The following is a 21,468-nucleotide window of genomic DNA, read 5'->3' on the forward strand; positions in this document are numbered from 1 at the left end:
GCGAATGAGTGGGTTGTGAAATGGTTTTCCTGAAGGTTCACCTGAGGTCATGTGTCTGTAATCTGTCTGTCTGAGGTCATCATCTCTCTGTATCTGGCGTGTCCATACTCTGCACAATGCCGTAAGGGCTGAGAGATCAGAGGATGATAATGATGATGAGAGCAGTTTTTGAGGACCTTTACTGCACCTCTCCAATCAAAGAGGGATGAAGTGTTCTGTCTGTAGTGTATTTACACCAGTTCACTCAGGTCGGGAAAAGGTCCTGTGTGGCTCAGTCGGTAGAGCACGGCGCTTGCAACGCCAAGCGTCGTGGGTTCGATTCCTGCTGGGGCCACCCATATGTAAAAGTAGTGGCCCCAGCCGACTTGTAAGTCGCTTTGGACAAAAGCGTCTGCTAAATGGGATATATTATTATATTATCCACATACATGTACGTGACTTTTTCACAGATGCCTGTTTTGCACCTTCACTTTGTTTAGTAGAATCTCCAGATGGGGCAATGGGACTGTGGGTGTTGACATTGCCAGTTGGTTAGTTTGCCATGGAGAAATGAGCACAGCAAACAGAGGCGAGGAGGTGACTCTGGAAAGCAAGACTGAACGCCTCTGTGAGAGAAAGTGACAGAGTGCCTCGTCCTTGGAAATAGATCACAGCACAGCAGTCACAGACATCATCAATTACATGACTTGCGTCATTGAGATGTATAACTCCTATAACACTGTAGTCTGACTGTAGTGGTCTGTAACTGTGTGTTCTGTGTGCACTTGTTTCTCTGTGTGTGTGTGTGTGTGTGTGTGTGTGTGTGTGTGTGTGTCCTGTTTCGTATCTCCTGATAGACGACTTAGAGATTTCTGTGGCTGTCCCTGAGTGCTATAAGTAGACATAGGAAGGTAAACTCCTCGCAGACAGCGGGAGCCGATCTACTCTCCATGCCAGTTCATGCAGTGCTGTGGGCAGCAATGTAGGAAATGATAACATTATGGAATGAGCATTACCTTTCCAGAAAATCTATCAGAACTCTGGAACAACATCAGAGCTTTGAAGTACATGTTTGCACATAGGACCTGATAAGAGGAGATGTGGAATGAATGTTGGTGTGCAGGAATTCTCAGGATGGAATGTTATCCCGTTGAAGCCCGGTTAGATGTCAGTTAGTGCTGTGCTGTGGAGGGAGTCGAGAGGAGACGAGAGGCTATGAGCTCTTCAGGGCCAGAGATAAAAACAGGCAAAGCACAGAGCCACAGGGGACAAAGAGCAGAAAGTTGTATCACAACACAGTGAATCACAGCATTACACTACGTCTAGGAAAGAACAGGAGATATGGCCATATTGTAGGAATGTTGTTACTGACATACTGAATTCTCCCTCTCCCTTTTTCTCATTCGCAAACACTCTCTCTCGCATTCTCTTCCCCTCGCTCTTGCTGTCTCTCTCGCACTCCTAGCAGCCATTAATCATGACGTTAAGCATAAGGCACTGGGACTCCAAATGTCATCACATATCAGCAATTAAAACTGTTAGACCACTAAGTCAGACACAGCATGTCAGATGTCAGTGAAGACATGGTGCTCCTTTTTGATGAGGCTTCTGGCACCCTCAACACCTCACAGTACTATCTGGATGAAGGAGTCTCCAGGTTCTCCTCTTCCTGGATGCATTTGACAGGCTTTTTGAATCAAGTGGAGAGGTGGAGCACATGGAGCCCTGTCAGCCTCAGAGTAAGAGGCTTATGATCTGTCTTTCTACTGGAGCACCCTCTGGAGCTCTAGGTCTGCTCTGGGTCTTTTCCTGCCCGGCAACATAATTAACCAAGCTTTGCTCTGTCTTTATGTGTAATACCAGGTGTGGCAGTGTGGGGGCAGTGTGGAAGTCCTGCCCTGTGCCCGTATTGCCCATATAGAGCGTGCCCACAAGCCCTACACTGAGGACCTGACGTCTCACGTGAGACGGAACGCCCTGAGGGTTGCGGAGGTCTGGATGGACGAGTTTAAGAGCCATGTGTATATGGCCTGGAACATCCCTCAGGAGGTGAGTGTTTGTCAGCTGCTAACTGAACCAGGGCTACTGAACCATGTCTAATGGAGGGTGGGAAATAGGTCAGGGTGGGAATGTTGTCTCGCTAGTGGGGATTTGTAAATAAAGAGTGATGTATAGTGTAATATGTTAGTGTACAGGTTTAGGATCTTCATTTGATCACCCTGTTGCAGGAGAACGTTCCTACAATGCAGGACATTTGAAACTTGTAGAGTATTTGAGGTTTAAAAAGGCTTCTGACGTTTATAAATTCCACTTTGAAATGTCAGACTTAATTTTCCCTTATGAAAAATGTGTCAGCCCCTAAAAGAAATGTGCATTAATTATAATCTACATAATTAAAATGTTCTGTTGCAGCAGGATTATTTTTCTGCTGTAGCAAACAGGCTCAAATGAAGATTCTACACCTGTATTGTGAAAAGTACTGTTACAAAAGTTATTTTTGTAGATCCCAATTTTATATGGCGTGTGTGTATATAAAGTTGAAGTTAACATAAACCTTAGCCAAAAACATTTAAACTCAGTTTCCCAATTCCTGACATTTAATCCTAGTAAAAATTCCCTTTCTTAGGTCAGTTAGGATCACCACTTTATTTTGAGAATGTGAAATGTCGGAATAATAGTAGTTATTTATTTAACCTTTTATTTCTTTCATCACATTCCCAGTGGGTCAGAAGTTTACATACACTCAATTAGTAGCATGGCCTTTAAATTGTTTAACTTGGGTCAAACGTTTTGGGTAGCCATCCACAAGCTTCCCACAATGAGTTAAATTTTGACCCATTCCTGCTGACAGAGCTGGTGTAACTGAGTCAGGTTTGTAGGCCTCCTTGCTCTCGCATGCTTTTTCAGTTCTGCCCACACATTTTCTATAGGATTGAGGTCAGGGCTTTGTGATGGCCACTCTAATACCTTGACTTTGTTGTCCTTAAGCCATTTTGCCACAACTTTGGAAGTATGCTTTGGGTCATTGTCCATTTGAAAGACCCATTTGTGACCAAGCTTTAACTTCCTGACTGATGTCTTGAGATGTTGCTTCAATATAGCCACATAATTTACCCTACCTCATAATGCCATCTATTTTGTGAAGTGCACCAGTCCGTCCTGCAGCAAAAGCACCTCCACAACATGATGCTGCCACCCCCTTGCTTCAGGTTTGGGATGGTGTTCTTCGGCTTGCAAGCCTCCATTTGTCCTCCGACAATGGTCATTATGGCCAAACAGTATTATTTTTGTTTTGTCAGACCAGAGGACATTTCTCCAAAAAGTACAATATTTGTCCCCATGTGCAGTTTTATGGCGGTTTTGAAGCAGTGCCTTCTTTCTTGCTGAGTGGCCTTTCAGGCTATGTCGATATAGGACTCGTTTTACTGTGGATATAGATACTTTTGTATCCATTTCCGCCAGCAACTTCACAAGGTCCTTTGCTGCTGTTCTGGGAGTGATTTGCACTTTTTGCACCAAAATACGTTCTTCTCTAGGAGACAGAACGTATCTCCTTCCTGAGCAGTATGACTGCTGTGTGGTCCCATGGTGTTTGTATTTGCGTACTGTTGTTTGTACAGATGAACGTGGTAGCTTCAGGCATTTGGAAATTGCAACCAAGGATGAACCAGACTTCTACAAAAAAAATTCTGAGGTCTTCGCTGATTTCTTTTGATTTTCCCATGATGTCAAGCAAAGAGGCACTGAGTTTGAAGGTAGGCCTTGAAATGCATTCACAGGTACAACTTCAATTGACTCAAATGATGTCAATTAGCCTATCAGAAGCTTCTAAAGCCATGACATCATTTTCGGGAATTTTCCAAGCTGTTTAACTTATAGGCACAGTCAATTTACTGTATGTAAGCTTCTGACCCACTGGAATTGTGATACAGTGAATTATAAGTGAAATAATCTGTCTGTAAACAATTGTTGGAAAAATGACTTGTGTCATGCACAAAGTAGATGTCCTAACCAACTTGCCATAACTATAGTTTGTTAACAAGACATTTGTGGAGTGGTTGAAAAACAAGTTTTAATGACTGCCACCTAGGTGTATGTAGACTTCCGACTTCGTGTGTGTGTGTGTGTGTGTGTGTCCCACACACACACACACACACACACACACAACTATATATAAATATTAGCAGAGATGCCTGGTGTTTCTTTGAACAAAGGCTGAGTTGATTAGATGCTTTATAGTTTTCCTATTTGTACTCAATACTCACAATTATGTAAAAACTCCTTTCAAATAGATGAGCATCAGCAGGCAAAACTCTAAATTGATATCGATACACTGAGTTCTGCTATTCTACTCAACAAGCTTGGAGGGACATTTGGCCTCGGGATTAACCTCATGAATTTATTATGTCCAAACGTATTAGAAACCTATTCCATTTCAAGTCACAGCTGTTGCTGTTTTGTCTATTAGACTCTCGTTAGTCCGTTTATTGTATCTCAGAAGGATGCAAGTTTCCTCAATTGCAGTTGATGTTGGATCTATCAGGTCTGCTTCAGCTTTTAAGTTTGTCAGTGAGGCAGCAATTAAGATAATTGGGGTAGAGTGGACAGGAGCGGCAGCTTGCTACAGAAGGAAGGCTGGGCCAGTGGCTGTTGTAGCGTGAGGACTCAGAGGAAATGGCAGATGATGTTAAATGATGTCAGTCACTGAGTCCTGCGGTTCTATATACAAGGAACATGAAAGGCTCGCAGGAGTTATGTCACATTGCCTCTCTGAAATCAGTGAAACTGGGAATGTGATTCCTCTTTTCACCTAAAAGCTTGGCACATATAATCTTTCCTATGCATGATATCTTTATGAATTTGTATCTTTACAGCAATCAAGGTCAAACTGTTTATCTCTGTGTTTGTGTGTGTAGGACTCAGGAATAGACATTGGAGATATCTCTGAGAGGAAGGCCCTTAGGAAGAGGCTCCAGTGTAAGACGTTTCGATGGTACCTGGTCAACATCTACCCAGAGATGAGGATGTACACAGACACCACTGCATATGGAGTGGTAAGCAACATGCCCTCTGCAAAAAAATTGAGATGCTATGTCAAGTAAAGCCTCCACAGAAAAAACCATGCGGTCCATGCCTGAACAAATAATCATAATCCATTGAGTTATGATTTGGATGACTGCAGTTAGGAATACATTCATTTCACAGAGAGATGCATTTCTGTGGCAGCTTGGCTCTAAAACACGTGGACATGCCTACCATAGCCTCAGTCTTTGCGTGTACTGCCAGGGTTGGCACACTTAAGCTTGGGCAATGTGGGCATGATGTGGAAAAGGTGCAGGAACTCAGACTCTGGGAGAAGACAGAAGACTTGCTGGAGATTATACAGTACACAGACCTGCCCAAGTGCTAAAGCTTTATTTTTCCAGTCTACTCAGAGGAATCTCTCCATTGTGTATGCACATAGAGTAGAGTCTATTGTTTCCACATGCATACAGTAAGAGACAAACCATTGTATAGTATGCACATACACTGAATATACAAAACATTTAAGAACACCTGCTCTTTCCATGACATAGACTGACCAGGTGATTATTGATGTCACGTGTTAAATCCACTTCAATCAGTGCAGATGAACAGGATGAGACAGGTAAAATAAAGATTTTTAAGCCTTGAGATGGATTGTGTATGCATGCCATTCAGAGGATGAATGGGCAAGACAAAATATTTAAGTACCTTTGAACGGGGTATGGTAGTAGGTGCCATGTTCACCGGCTTGTGTCAAGAACTGCAACACTGCTGGGTTTTGACGCTCAAAGGTTTCCTGTGTGTATCAAGAATGTTCCACCACCCAAAGGTTATACCATTGAGTATGCACATATTGTTGTGCAGTGGTGGGGCTGGTGAGCAGAGCTTGTTTTGTCACCTCCTCTCACAGAGATCTGCCTGTGTGGAATTCTCAGCAATGCTAGACAAATGTTTCTGAATTTGTATTCTGGCCATGAGGGCACGCTGGCAGTATATATATATTAGCAATTCATGTTCAACACAAACAGCTTTATTTCTGTGGAGCCACAGTGCATTAGTGCAATATGCCTGAATCTACAGTGACACACCCAAAAAGTAGTCTCATTGGAGTACGGTCTTCATTTCATGGTTGGTTTCTTTCTCTGTATTTCCATATTATTATGAAAGGTAGTAAGACACAGAGAGGAAAATAGGTCAGCCTTATTAAAATTTATTCAAGTAGTAAGTGGGTTCAAAAATAGAATGTCCTCATTACTCTGCATTTGCTAGGTGCATTTTATGAACTTGTCAATCATTTTTGTCAGAGAATTCATTATCTAGAATGCAGACTATGTTCAGCACAGCATTTGAGGTCAAAGGTCATGCAACACCCCACACTGACAAGCAGCCCCAGGTTTTATTCACTCATGCATGAACCTTGCACGTTATAGTTTTTTCATTTCGTGGAATGGTTAGATGTTGTCTGTCACTTTATTCCATCATGTTCAGTCCCTGACGAGTATCCCAGGTGCTGCCTGGCGTTTTAATGATCAGCTGACAGAATGAGACATATCCTGTGCCAGTGGGGAGTTGACAGGCACAGTCTCTGACTGTGTCCTTGTAATGTCATATCCGTACCTAATCCTGTCCTCACGGAGAGCAAGGCAAACGCATCTTAATCCGCCCAGCCACCAATCCCTGCCTCCAGAGTACCTCTCCTAGCCTCACAAAAACCTGTTGACTGTATCTGTAAAATAAATACTGCTACATATTGAAATAACTGTGCAAACACAAGGCTTCATGTTTGGATTACAAGTTCCATTTATGTTCTATGTCATGTTGTTCTGCAAAGAACAGAAAATAGTTCCCTCCATGTGTTTTGAAGTTATACCGGAAACCTGCTCTCTGGTTTGATTGAATAGGGAGCTGTGATGGCAGGAATATTTGAATCGTTTCAAGGTGTCATCGATTCTCTGTCACACAGCTAACTTCTCCCTGAACTAGCCGATTGAGTGACATATCAAATTATGACTCCCTTTGTGATCATTTCCTCCCTCAGCTGAAGAACTCTCTGAAGAGTGACCTGTGTCTGGACCAGGGGCCGGACACCGACAACGTCCCCATCCTGTATCTCTGTCATGGGATGACACCTCAGGTTAGATCCCCCTCGAGCCCTCTTCAGCCCACATCATTACATCATCACATCTGTCTCTGTGTCAAATCTTCCACATGTGTATAGCCCGCCTTTTTTATCCCTCCTTTTGACCCTTTCTTATCTTGCATAAGGCTTATCAGTGAAATTCAGTCCACGACTCTGCTACAGTACGATTGGTCCCTTTTTTAAAGAGCTATTATTGTATGAAACATGTGTCTGGTCTCTTTTATGGCTTAGTAAGGGCAGCACCTGTGATCTACCAGCTGACCAGCAGGACTCCACTTACCTTTCACCACACTGCTAAGGGCCCCCACATCCACCATGGGCTTTATATCTGAACTTCATTCAATCTGAGAGAGAGAGAGAGTATAAATAAATAATCCAAAAGTGTTTATAAAAGGTATACTATCCCGGTCTCCAGACAGGCATTAGCAGTTAATTCCAGGAAGCCACTACAGTGCTGTTGAGATGGAGAGCATCCCCTGACAATGTTTCTATCTGGGTCAGGCTGGCAGAATGATACAGCCCTATTTCAGCACAACTGCTGTCTCTGCACTATCTCACCTCTAACAATTTCCATAATGTTGTGAAAACTGAGAAACCATGGACTATGTAAATGTTAAAACAAAAATTGAAACTCATAACTTTCTACAACGACAACCTAGTTGTATATTTTTATGCCATAAATATGCACAGCAGTCATTTCTTATTAGAGCTTTGGTTCTATTGTTTCTGAATTGACTTCTCTCAAGTTTGCAGAAGGTGAGATTTTAGCCCTGGGTTTAGGGAGTTTTTAGGCCAGGGTGAGTGTTTTATACTTGCACATACTAAAGTCGGCTAGCACCAACCTTAGCCCAGGCCAACTGGAGCTGGTCCTGTTCCGGAGCAGGGTTAGCATCGACTTTTCGGGGCTAGCCCCAGAATAGCCAGCCAAAATAGGCAGTATGAAACAAGGTCAAGAACAATGCCTGCACTGTCACTTAATTTACATATTCTTGTGATGATGCCTCTGATGCATTCTATACATCATTTAGTAAATTCATAATATTTCAAACTTCCATCTGAGGGAAAAATGTGTATGTATGTATATATATATATATATATATATATATATATATATATATATATATATATATATATATATATATATATATATATATATATATATATATATATATATATATATATATATATATATTTGGTTGCTATGCCTAAGGAATGGTTGCTATGCAGGCTGTCTTCTCACATAGCCAACTAAAGCTACAAACTCTACAGCTGGAAAGGCAGCATATGCTTAATTTTCTTCGCCTTTTTACATGTTTTGTATGACATTTAATTTGATATATCCATGATAATAATATTGTTGCATAATTTGGCCTGGATCAGAAAAGTTATTGATTTTTGTTCATGCACAGCATTCTCTGTGTAGACCTACAGGGGCAAGATCGAATTTCAAAATTAAAACATTGTTTCCGAGGTTAGACAGGCAGACGGCAAGGTTTATACAAACCATCACTGTTGGAAATCAAATGATCAACGAGAAGCAAGAGGAAATCATGTGCTAATAAATGTCTTATTGCTTATAACATTGGTCGCGTGTCATAGATATGTTGGTTGCATGTTGTGTTTGTCCGTTAGCCCAGGGCTTTGGAATACAAGTGTGAATCCTTAGCCCGGTGCTCAAGCTTAGCCCAGGGTTAACAAATGCTTGTGTGAACACATGCTAAGTTAGCCCAGGGCCAGACTAGCCTGTGGTTAGCTAGCCAGGGGCTAAGAACAATGCCCTGAGATTATGTGATCCTTAACCAGACTAGAATTTGTATTTTCTAATGATCCCCAGTTGGTATTCACGTAATAATAAGGAATTTCCCTCGACCACATTATTTTCTATTGACCCCCATTGTAAGAGAGGCAACTTCGTAATCTATTTTTATTTATTTTCTGTTATACATGAATAACAAAACATGCTGAAAAGCTGCTGTATTGCTCAATTTATATGTAGCCAGGTCAAAAATCACAATTTACGGTTCGTAATTCTCCCACGTAGGGAAATGGAGCCTGCAAGAAGAGCCCTGTGGCTTCAGGGTATTCGGTGTGGGAGAGTGGAAAATGTAGGGACGCGGTGTCCAAGTAGGCTACACGTAGCAATGTGTGTAAAAAACATTTAATCACAGGTAAGATATTTAACTTGTTAAGTACAGTCTGCTTGTTAATTCCACTCACTACTTGTAGCTGTATAGTCTATTTGTTTGTGGTGTTGTTCTTGGCTAGCTTAATGTTTCGGTCGATAGCCAGCTACAGTAGCTAGCTAGCACTAGTGGCTGCTAGCACCGTCATTTAAAAGGGGCTTGAGAAGTAGCGAGTACTTTTTCTAAGTAGTGAGAACACTAGGGAGCAGGCAATATTTAAAAGTAATCTTTAGACATGGTGTACTTTTTCTTAAATGTAGTTTTGTAACTGACTAAAACGGACAACAACAAAACAAATTCTTTGAATAAGGTAAAGTTTTTGCCATGAGCCAATGGGATCCAAACGAGATTAAAGCATTTGCATCACACAAAAACAGTACATCATACAGCACATTATTACACCACTACACTTAGGTTGGAGTCATTAAAACTAGTTTTTAGACCACTCCACAAATGTCTTGTTAACAAACTATTGTTTTGGCAAGTCGGTTAGGCAAGTCTACTTTGTGCAAGTAATCTTTCCAACAATTGTTTACAGACAGATTATTTCACTTATAATTCACTGTATCACAATTCCAGTGGGTCAGAAGTGTACATACACTGAGTTGACTGTGCCTTTTAAACAGCTTGGAAAATTCCAGCAAATTATTTCATGGCTTTAGAAGCTTCTGAAAGGCTAATTGATATCATTTGAGTCCATTGGAGGTATACTTGTGGATGTATTTCATGGCCTACCTTCAAACTCAGTGCCTCTTTGCTTGACATAATGGGAAGATCAAAAGAAATCAGCCAAGACCTCAGAAATAAAATTGTAGACCTCCACATGTCTGGTTCATCATTGGGAGCAATTTCCAAATGCCTGAAGCTACCACATTCATCTGTACAAACAATAGTACACAAGTATAAACACCATGGGACCATGCAGCCATCATACCGCTCAGGAAGGAGACGCGTTCTGTCTCCTAGAGATTAACGTACTTGGGTGCGAAAAGTGCAAATCAATCCCAGAACAACAGCAAAGGTCCTTGTGAAGATGCTGGAGGAAACAGGTACAGAAGTATCTATATCCACAGTAAAACGAGTCCTATATCGACATAACCTGAAAGGCCACTCAGCAAGGAAGAAGCCTCAGCTCCAAAACCGCCATTAAAAAAGCCAGACTGCAGTTTGCAACTGCACATGGGGGCAAAGATCACACTTTTTTGGAAAAATGTCCTCTGGTCTGATGAAACAAAAATAATAGAACATTTTGGCCATAATGACCATCGTTATGTTTGGAGGAAAATAGGGGATTCTTGCAAGCCGAAGAACACCATCCCAACCGTGAAGCACGGGGGGTGGCAGCATCATGTTGTGGGGTTGCTTCGCTGCAGGAGGGACTGGTGCACTTCACAAAATAGATGGCATCATTAGGAGGGAAATTGTGGATATATTGAGACAGGGAGGAAGTTAAAACTTGGTCGCGAATGGGTCTTCCAAATGGACAATGACCCCAATTATACTACCAAAGTTGTGGCAAAATGGCTGAAGATTATCAAAGTTAAGCTATTGGAGTGGCCATCCCAAAGCCCTGACCTCGATCCTATAGAATATTTGTGGACAGAACTGAAAAGGTGTGTGCGAGCAAGAAGGCCTACAAACCTGACTGTTACACCAGCTCTGTCAGGAGGAATGGGCCAAAATTCATCCAACTTATTGTGGGAAGCTTTTGGAAGGCTACCCGAAACGTTTGACCTAAGTTAAACAATTTAAAGGCAATGCAACTGATTGAATGTATGTAAAATTCTGACCCACTGGGAATGTGATGAAAGAAATAATTCTCTGTACTATTTTTCTGACATTTCACATTCTTAAAATAAAGTGTTGGTCCTGACTGACCTAAGACAGGGACATTTTACTAGGATTAAATGTCTGGAATTGTGAAAAACGGAGTTTAAATGTATTTGGCTAAGGTGTATGTAAACTTCCGACTTCAACTGTATGTATGGTCACTGTGGGAATGACGTCATCGATACACTTATTGGTGAAGCCGTTGACTGAGGTGGTGTACTCCTCAATGCCATTGGATGAATCCCGGAACTTATTCCAGTCTGTCACAGCAAAACAGTCCTTTAGTGTGGCATCCACTTTTGTATTGAGCAAGACACTGGTACTTCCTGCTAATAGTTTGTAAGCAGGAATCAGGAGGATAGAATTATGGTCAGATTTTAACAAATGAAGGGTGTGGGAGAGTTTTGTATGCGTCTGTGTGTGTAGAGGTGAAAAAAAGACCACCTTTACTCCAGTTTTTTTTCCTCTATATATTAGGTAAAACGGATTTAAGTTTGCCTGCATTTAAGTCCCAGCCACTAGGAGTGCCACTTCTGAATGAGCATTTTTCTGTTTGCCTATGGCCTTATACAGCTCTTTGAGTGCGGTCTTAGTACCAGCATCAGTTTGTGGCGGTAAATAGACGGCTAGGAAAATATCGATAAACTCTCTTGGTATCATGAGGTACCCTACCTCAGGCGAGCAAAACCTCGAGACTTCCATAATATTAAACACAGTGCACCAGCTGTTATTGACAAGTAGACACACACCACCAACCCTAGTCTTACCGGACGTAGTTGCTCTGTCCTGTCGATGCACAGAAAACCCAGCCAACTGTATATTATTATCCCTGTTGTCGTTCAGCCTCGACTCTGTGAAACATGAGATATTGCAGTTTTCAATGTCCCGTTGGTAGGATAGTCTCGAACGGAGCTCATCCAATTTATTCTCCAGTGATTGCACTTTGGCCAATAGAACAGATGGTACAGGTGGGTTATCCACTCACTAACAAATTCGCATAAGGCATCCCGTTTACCGCCCCTTGTACCTCCGTCTTTTCATCACGCAAATTACTGGGATTTGGGCCTGGTCTCGGAGAAACAGTGTATCTTTCACTTCGGACTCATTAAAGAAAAAATCTTCGTCCAGTTTGTGTAATTGCTGTTCTTATAATCTGAAGCTCTTTTTGGTCATAAGAGATGGTAGCAGCAACATTATGTACGAAAGTTTCAAACAATGTGAAAAAAAATAACACAGTTGGTTAATGGCCTGTAAAACGGCAGCCATCCCCTCCAACGCCATTCTCTAAAAGTCTTTCATACATTAGCTAAGTGAGTTTCAGAGAGAGCCAGTATATTAATGTTATCTGTTACTAGCAAGGTATTGATTTCATCAACCTTGTTTCTTTGGCTACATACAGTATGGTAATGTGGGCTATTCAACACTTTTCTGTGTTGCGTTATTGTTTTTATTGCTTTACTGGGAGGTTTATCAGAGATAGACATGACAGTGATATTTATATGTGAGCTGATAGTGCAGGTGAACTACTCAGTGGGCTTCCTACTAGAGCAAACCGTATCAGTGCTAACAGTATAAGTCCATTTTCAGAAGCGCATGATTACTGCTGACAATTGCTGTCCGATTGACAGAGACATTCAGGGGAGTTAGAGGAACATAAATTAGGTTACTTACATTATGACTGATAATTCTCTTGGGAAACTGTACATTTGCAGCAGCACTATGACATCTCAGCAACACAATGGTAGGGATTATTTAAGCAGGGCTTGGGTCACTGATAAATCATTGTCTCAACGCAGCCTTGAAATGGGAGGACAGGGTCCAAGCACCAAGATGATTTGGATGGACTCCGTCATTCCTGTAGAGTATATTCTGTTTCCAAAAGGTGTCAACGTTATCTATAAAATTTATGCCAACAGAGCTACAGTAATCTTTTAGCCAGATGTGTAGTAAAAAGTGGTCTAATCCTTGAAAGTGAAGCTAAAAGTTGCATCCAATATTATCCTTGCCTATTTCAACATCTCCATGTTAAACCATTCACACTCATTGCACCTGTATTGATGTTTACGCTGGTTTGCAAATGAAAACTCTGGAGGAATCTCCTGTGATCTCTTACAAGAAAGACAGTCAGAGCTGATCTTTCCAAGATGCCTTGCACACTTTTCTTAACAAATAACTTCAGAGAAAACATGACACCAAATTTCACATCCCGAGAGCAGGCTAATTTAAGAACTCATTAATGTTAGAAATCTGTTCAGATGTCTCTGTTGAATAGTTGTCGGGTTACAGTGCTGTTACTCCTTTTAGAATCCGTTTTCATTTCACACCACTACTGATGCCGTTTTCTTCCTGCTTTACCTCACACTGATGGTGAGGGACTGAATGATAGTTTTCATTTTTTTGTTATTTTCCCTTTTTAAAAACTTTTTTTTTACGAACTTATACATACGATCATCAACTTACAGGCGCACACAAACAATGGCGCCATCTTTTCTATCGAGATCCGCATGCCCATACCTCCATCCCTAGTACCTGCATTATTGTTTGCCAAATGGCTTTAAATTGTACCAATTCGTTTTTCTTGGTCACCCATGCTATTTCAATAATAAATGCGTTGTTTTTTTTCCATTGTGTCAAAGATGGCAGATTGATTGACTTCGACGTTGACAGTATACATTTTTTGAAGATGAGTGATGATAAAGTAATCGTCCAGTAAAAACCCTGAAGGCCCGCACACTTTCTGCTCCCAATTCACCGCTTCGACTGTTTCGATCCAAAACTGATCTTTGTCAGGTCAAACAGACTGAGTGCTCACATCCAAAAATATACACATTTCACCTCACATGACCTTTACGCACATGATGCAAGGTTGGTGTGGAAACCATTTCAATTCACTTTTGCGCATAGTCCATCATAATTAATCACACAGGTACTGTACATAAAGTAGTATATACATACAAAAGGGTCCAAGTTAGAGCGTCTGCTAAATGACTTAAATGTAAAATGTAAATGTAAGTTCAAACCTAGGCAACAGTAATGAGATTACGTTGGAAACTGTTACCAGCGCGTTTAACCATTACACGCGGAACGAGCAGTGGCCATAGATATAATTAGTGACCTATTTCAAAAACAACTTGTGTACCTCTAATAATTAAATATCAGTAGTTACAAGAAAATCTATGTACAAAATGACCAAGTTGAGACCAATATGCCAGAACAAATCAACGTGACATATTCATTTAAGTAATGGTCTAATACATAACTCTTGGTTCAGACCTCAAGGAGACATGGCCGACAAATAGTGAATCCAATACAATTCTCTTCATAGTAATAGATTATCACAATCCCCCCCCCCTCCCCCCTAAGAGTTTTAACATGTTCGATACCAATGTATCGCAGAGAGCACTCCATGAAATCCACAGCCACAGTGTTTCTCTGATCAAGAGTCCTGATATTACTGTTGTGTTCTGCTATCCCTGTTTCACATTTTTGGTGGAACACGTAATGTTGCCTTTAATCTTAATGGCCTTGGCCATGATATATGATTGAACATTCTGCATTGTTCGTAAAGTTACACTGGGTACATCGGCCACATCTGTAATTACCGTCCAGCACATTGTCTAGGAAGGTGCTACATGGCACCGGTGGAAGATCAGACGTCACCACCATTTGACTGATGTTGAGGAGGGGTCGAAAGACTACCCGCGGGGGTTCGAAAAAGCCTATTTTCAAGTTGTGAATCAGGGCTCAAGATGTGCCAGTGTTTTTATTATGATCTGGTCAAACTGTTTGCCAAGTGGGGAGTATTGAAGGAAACTCTGAACTCGTTGGTCAAGGGGGGCAGGGTGGTTTGGGTGTGAGGATGTCATTCTGGGTCCTTTTTTAATCATCCCTTGCACCATGCAGCCATTCCTCTGGGTAACCCTGCTGTCTGAAAAGCTCATCCAGACAGTCGGCTTATTTGTCATAGTCACTCTGTGTACTACAGATCCTGCGTATGCAAATGTATTGGATGATAGGGTTGTCAGCACTCAATCTGTTTGACCTAACGAAGATCTGTTTTGCATCAAAATGTAGACAATAAAGCGGTGAATTATTTGAAACTATCTACATTTGTCAGTGCAAAATTACTTTTAAATTCTGTCATGAAAATAAATGTATTTCATGTTACCAAGTCATTTACGGTTTCTCTGCCTTTAGTTTTCCATGTGGGCCTATTTTTCGATGAATTCTGAAAAGCTATCCAAGAATTGTTCCATAAGGTTGTGTTTCTAGAGAGTAATATTGGTTCTTGTAAAATGTTTAATTTTCTTCCATATCATTATAGTGTTGTTAATGTTCTTAGCTTTATCCTTTGACAATAGACATGTGAAAAGATTCTGGGGGTGAGCATGTGCATCTTCAATATGTACACATTGTTCCTCTTTAGTGCATTTAACTATATGTGGCAAGTAAAAGCCTTGGGTGGCAGGTTGATAACCATCCTGAGTCTGGAAGGTTTAAACCACCCTCGGACTTAGGAAGAGGTAACACTTTTTATTTTTTATTCTACGACCGAGTATGCTTTTTAAAAGAATGTCGGTGGTGGGGTAATTGGTATTACCCAAAAATAAATACGAAAACTTTGGCAGCCATGACATTCTATAGAGATGTATTCTACCTGTAAGATTGATGGGATAGTTCTCAAGGTGGCATACAGTGTGTTTATGACAACTGTAAACCCCTCCTCATGTAACCCTGTGCTACCTACCACCTTCATCCCCACCCCTATCCAGCTGTGATGTCCTCCCTCCCCTCCAGCTGTTACATTCCCCCGCCTCTCCCAGGGTTCTAGCTACCCAACATGTCTTGCTACCCCACATGTGCAGACAAGCCTCCTCATCCCTCATATGAACTGCGATGGAGTCAGAGCACAGATGTAGCTGCCATCTGTAGCACACACAACTAACTCTGCTGCTCCGCTCAGTTCAAACAGATGCTTTTTCCTGCCACTGGTGTTTTACGGCCTGTTGGCTAAATATGGGCACTCAAGTGCCGTTGGAAAATACGGTCTGGAAGACCGCATCAGAGAGTGTAATTAGAAGTGTTTGGGCTAGCTGGTCGATTTGAACTGTTGATGGAGAGCGCTCCTCTCCATAAACAATAAGCCATTTCCCACACTGTGCGATTTCCTGCCCTGTGCTCCAATCCAGTGAGGTTAGCTGCATGAATAGACATGCCATATGGGTGATGTAAGTCCGAGTGAAAAGCCTAAAACAAATCAACATTTTGTGAAATGCTTGAATGCCTTCCAGCTCTCAGTAGCTTATGTATGTGCTGTCTCTTTTGTCATTCCAGAATGTGTACTACACCAGCACTCAGCAGTTACATGTAGGGGTGCTCAGTCCCACCATCGATGATGATGACAACAAGTGCCTGGTGGATGTGAACAGCCGACCGCGCCTCATCGAGTGTAGCTACGCCACAGCCAAGCGCATGAAGCTCCACTGGCTATTTACTCAGGTAAGAAACCATACAGACCTGACCAACAGACTGCTCACTGAATATAGACCAGCAAGTGATCAAAAATGGCAGGTCAATGATCTAAATTAATACTTTGTTGCAAGGGAGTTGGATCATTAGTAAATGTGGCACAAGTGGAGGTAGATATCTTGGGTACATTTTAGGGTGTAATATTCACAGAAGTCCATGGCTCTGTGCTCAGTGTGGTTGGGTTGGTCTGTGTGGTTGGGTTGGTCACAGGAAGAAGAGTTTTACGGTCCATAGACCTCTCCACATTCCTCCAAACCATTTAGACGTGAACAGTAAATACATCATAATGACTCTCTCTGTCTTCATTATTGGACTGACTCACTGAGCACAGTGGCCTGTAATGAGGGCCACATCAACATGGCCTGAAGAGTACTGAAGTTTTGAAGGTGCAATTAAAACCGTTCTGATCATGTTCAGTGTCGTCATAATGTATGCACTCAAAATATCCACTCAGTAGTGGGGTGCTAACCTTGAATTCAACTTCTGGAAATTGTGTTTACAGATAAAGATGTTTTTTCTCTCCATTGGTGGATCACTTATTTATTTTGGGTGGATGCCCACACAAGTTACAAACTTGTAGGTTCTGTACCTTATCCCCCCAAAAAATTATAAGGAGTGAGACATTGAAAGCATACTATACAGTAGTATGTACTGTATGTCAAATGCCTGGATTGGTTGAATGCCTAAAAGTCAAGGTATTGTCAATATTGGATTCAACCTATTTGCGCCTATAGTTTTGACATTAGTGTGATATCTTGTGAACTCACTGAGAAGGAAATCCTGTTGTATGTTCCGTTCAAAGGTTTTCATTGAAATGCTACTCAGCACAGTTTTACATCTTAATGCAATTTTTCTTTGATTATGTTGGAGAGATCATTGTTGATGGCACTGTCAAATTCTTCGTTAGAATGTACCGACCTGGTTTCACTGACGTATAGGTAGCTCTGCGACGTAAAATGATTTAAATGCTTCGTCTCACGTGTCACATATCTACTTGACTCTTCTGTAGGTGGTTTCTTGGTTTAGCATTGTATAATTCAAGAAGGAATGGAGTCAGACACCATGCATTATCGATCACATTTCTGCTAGACATAGTGTGAAATGTGTTTTACCTCAAGGAAGTAGGATGCATTCGATACAACTCAAGCATAGGGTTGTACGGTGCTGTAGCGAGGAGGAATGTTCCCATACTAGCTTACCACGCTTAAATTCTACGAGATGGAGAGGAGGAGAAGAGCAGCAATCAATGCCTCTTTCTGTGGTTGAATGTGCCTGACAATTGTGTGACTTTTCTTCGCTTTAGAGGCTTATAGTGGAAATTCAACAAGTGAAATAATTGTGATGTATCTTGGGAAGCATAAGAAAAGAAGTGGGTGTTTTTGTATTTGTAAAGATTTTGTCAGCAGTTAAGGTGGCTGCAGCGTGGGCTGAAGAAGTATGGAGACAGAGGGTTTAGGTGTAAAGGGCCCTGCTTGGGAGACAGTCTTAACACACTGATTAAACACATCTAATTAGCTTTCTGTTCATCCTCAGTGCTTTCACTGACTCGATGACAAGTGCTTCTGTTTTCTACTATCCTTTGTGCTTCTCTACTACATGGTGTATATTCTGCCTCTCATGTTGGCCTACCCAGTGTAAATACGTCCTCCTTATGCATCACACAAACGCATGCACACACAGACTCCCAAACTGTTCACTCAAAAATAATCAATTAGATGAAAGAACACAGGAGAGTTGGTTAACCTTTCACCCCTGCTTGTGAACCCAGGGCCATTATCATTCTGACTCGCTGGTTCACTCTCTATAGCAAATCAATATGTTGGTTTTGCAGCAGCCCACGGGATCAAGCACAGGGAGCAAACAGGACTGGTCCTCTGCCAGTATAGAATTCAACCTCCGGCCTTGTATTGTAATGCAGCCTCTCCCGGAGAGAACGCAGGCTTTTTAAGCACCCTGAAGGTCATAATGGTTATTGGTGTTTAAAATCTTTTGATGTTGACTTCCCAGATAGAGAAAGGCTGAGTAATGCTGATATTTGTTGTGTGAAATTGTTCTGAAGTGTTCAGTGACTCACTGGAATTCAACTGCCTCAGAAAATATTTGCTATTTAGCCATGTATAGCCAAAACATCAGGTCAAGAACATTATGCCGAAGCCCTGGGGTAACTTGGCAGGCTTCCTGCTGCAAGATGGTAATCTTGCAAATATGAGTAGAATCAGGATGAAATTATGAATATTTTCTGTAAATAAATACGTGTTTTAGCAGTTTGGTAGACACCTCGTAAATATTTCAGGAAGTGCCTCTGGCAAAGTATGATAATGACAGAATGAAAAATGAATTTATTATTGTTTTATATTTTGTAAGAACTTCAGATGTCTAAACACAGTCTTAACAATTGATGAGCTGAAATAAATACAGCAGCAATGATAAGAAAAATGTACATGCACAACATTTTTCATATGGGACTTTTTGGTTCTACTGCATTGTGTAGCTCAATTTGTTTTCTTTGTCATATCTTATTTGCAGGTAATGTTGTTTTTCCTTGGACTCATTCCAGGCTATATGCACCATGTGGCCAATGAGGTGTATCTAATGGCTAATGTTTTTTTCATTTGGTTGAACATATGGAATCCACCATGTTATATTTCATGCTACTGTACATCTGATAACCAGTACTACATGTGGAGATGTTGATTACTGATGAAAGACTATTAGTGAATATGTAAACTGTATCCGTCCCCCATGTATTTGACAGAATGCACTCAAGCAGATAATTGTTTAATTCCATAGCTTTTAGGCATGCAAGACCTGACAAGCACTCTTAACTAAACAGACAGTATTCTATTCTAATGAAAACCTATCATATCCTGAATCAGAGTGACATCAACTAGACTCTGTCATTTTGATTAATTCACTTTCAAATTAACCTGACCAAATCCTCAATATGCTGTATGTGCAACAAAACATTAATGACAAGTTGACAATGAGATCGCTTAGAGGTGGTTGTTGACTCCGCGTATAAATATTAATCCCTCATAAAATGTCCTCTTAATTATTAATTGGTAAGTGCAAATCTTAAGGATGTGTATTGGTCTAAATTTCTGAACCTTAACATGCCCTAGCCTCTTTCTTATTAGAGCATCTAATCTTGAACCAAAACGAAAGCCCATTTTAAAACGGTTGCCTTTCCAGTTTGAGTCATCCTTCTTCCTGACTGAGAGGTGACGGGAGATTTTCTGATCCCAGGCCCTGAAGCTACACATAGATAGGGAATTTATCTGATCTGTGCAGTTACTCCCATCGCACTGGTCCCAACAGTTGAGTCCAACCCAAAGCTTTAAGGCCTCAATACATGTGAGAGAGACTCTGCTCTAACAGATGGCAAAGAGAGAGGAGATGGAGAGACACTTCGAAGCACACGATTCCTTAGGTGACAAAGATTGAGTGAAGGTGTAAAAGTGTAAGGTTTTTTTTCCTCAGGTGATGTGTGAAAATGTTTTCTTCTCATCTAATGCTGTCTTCTTCTGTTATCACATAATCTTGGCATTCCTACTGAGTGCTACTGAGTATAATGGCAGATAGTGTTGTTCTTGCTTCATGAGCATGCTGATGCTATCTGGGAAGGCCCCAGTGCTGGCGCCAAAGGGAAATCCGTACAAAACAGAGCTGCGGGTGCTTGTTAAGCTATACACATCAACCCCGTCCATTAATTCATAGCACTGTGGGGTTAAGGTGACACAGCAATCAACAACATGCACTCCAATGATGCTGTCGCATCCCACTGTAATTTGATCTACCTGTTTTTCCTTTCAGGGAGGTTCCATTCAGAACAGGAAATCGAAGCGATGCCTTGAGCTGGTGGCCAGCAATGACAACGAGTTTGGGTACCAGCTGGCCCTTCAAAAATGCACGGGACAGAAATGGTCCATCACAAACACACTGCCTGGCAGTGCCCTATGATGGGCTCCTCTGAGAGAACACTGGATATACTGCAGCACACTGGACTGGGTGGGGTGCTTATTCTGTTGCTCCTATGGACTGTCTATTGTGGATAAAGGAGAATGGTGTATGGTTAATGACAGGCATTGGAGGACCATGATGTCTTTTGTTCACCAGTTGACATCACATGATAAATGTTAAACATTTTCTTTCTCCTATGGATCAGCCATAGATGGTTGATATTGTGCATTATGAGATACTACAATGTTATGAAACATTTTGTTAAGAGTGTAGTTGGTTTTCTGTTGACTTGAAGGTTGTACTGGGTTCTATATGTTCATTGTTGTACTTGGTAAATAACTGCTACCGTGTAGCAAGCATTACGAAAAGTTCTCTGCTGTTTTCTTTTCTTCTAGTGTCTCAGGTTTGTAGGATAAGTTTATTATGCGATTAAGCTGTACAGTTTTGGGGAATTGCCAACATGTTGAAATATATATATATGGAAATAATATACTATTTTCTAAGTGTAAATATTCAAAATATTTATAATATATGCCAGTAAAAGTACTGATGCTATATGAATGTGTTGCAGTGTTTTTTTTCCAATGGTACAATGTTGAGTGCCCTTTCCATGTAAACTGCCACCAGCTGTTCCGTATGTGCGTCTGTCCCATGTGACACAAGGCAAATGTCTTGTAATCAAAATGAATGTGTGTCTTTCCCCTTACGCTCATGCCTTTAAGGTTATAGCTCTCTCAACATACAGAAGTGAATCATTATGTTCACTTTTTTAATGGATGCGGATTACACAAATTATATTAATGATCACATACAGATGTAGGA

At 41.2% G+C, this 21,468-nt stretch overlaps 1 protein-coding gene across 1 annotated transcript in view; it reads left to right on the plus strand.

The window, feature by feature from the left end:
• LOC135548408 (polypeptide N-acetylgalactosaminyltransferase 18-like) overlaps positions 1 to 21,203 on the plus strand; it is an 81,851-nt gene extending 60,648 nt beyond the window's left edge. Inside the window, exons 7-11 of the mRNA XM_064977994.1 lie at positions 1,843 to 2,028; positions 4,896 to 5,033; positions 7,043 to 7,138; positions 16,492 to 16,656; positions 20,500 to 21,203. Coding sequence (XP_064834066.1) covers positions 1,843 to 2,028; positions 4,896 to 5,033; positions 7,043 to 7,138; positions 16,492 to 16,656; positions 20,500 to 20,646 — 732 coding nt within the window. The 3' untranslated portion in view covers positions 20,647 to 21,203. The remainder of the gene's footprint in view (positions 1 to 1,842; positions 2,029 to 4,895; positions 5,034 to 7,042; positions 7,139 to 16,491; positions 16,657 to 20,499) is intronic.
• Positions 21,204 to 21,468: the final 265 nt, after the last annotated feature.

This window comes from Oncorhynchus masou, chromosome 1 (assembly GCF_036934945.1).
Source record: "Oncorhynchus masou masou isolate Uvic2021 chromosome 1, UVic_Omas_1.1, whole genome shotgun sequence".
Classification (NCBI taxonomy): Eukaryota; Metazoa; Chordata; class Actinopteri; order Salmoniformes; family Salmonidae; genus Oncorhynchus; species Oncorhynchus masou.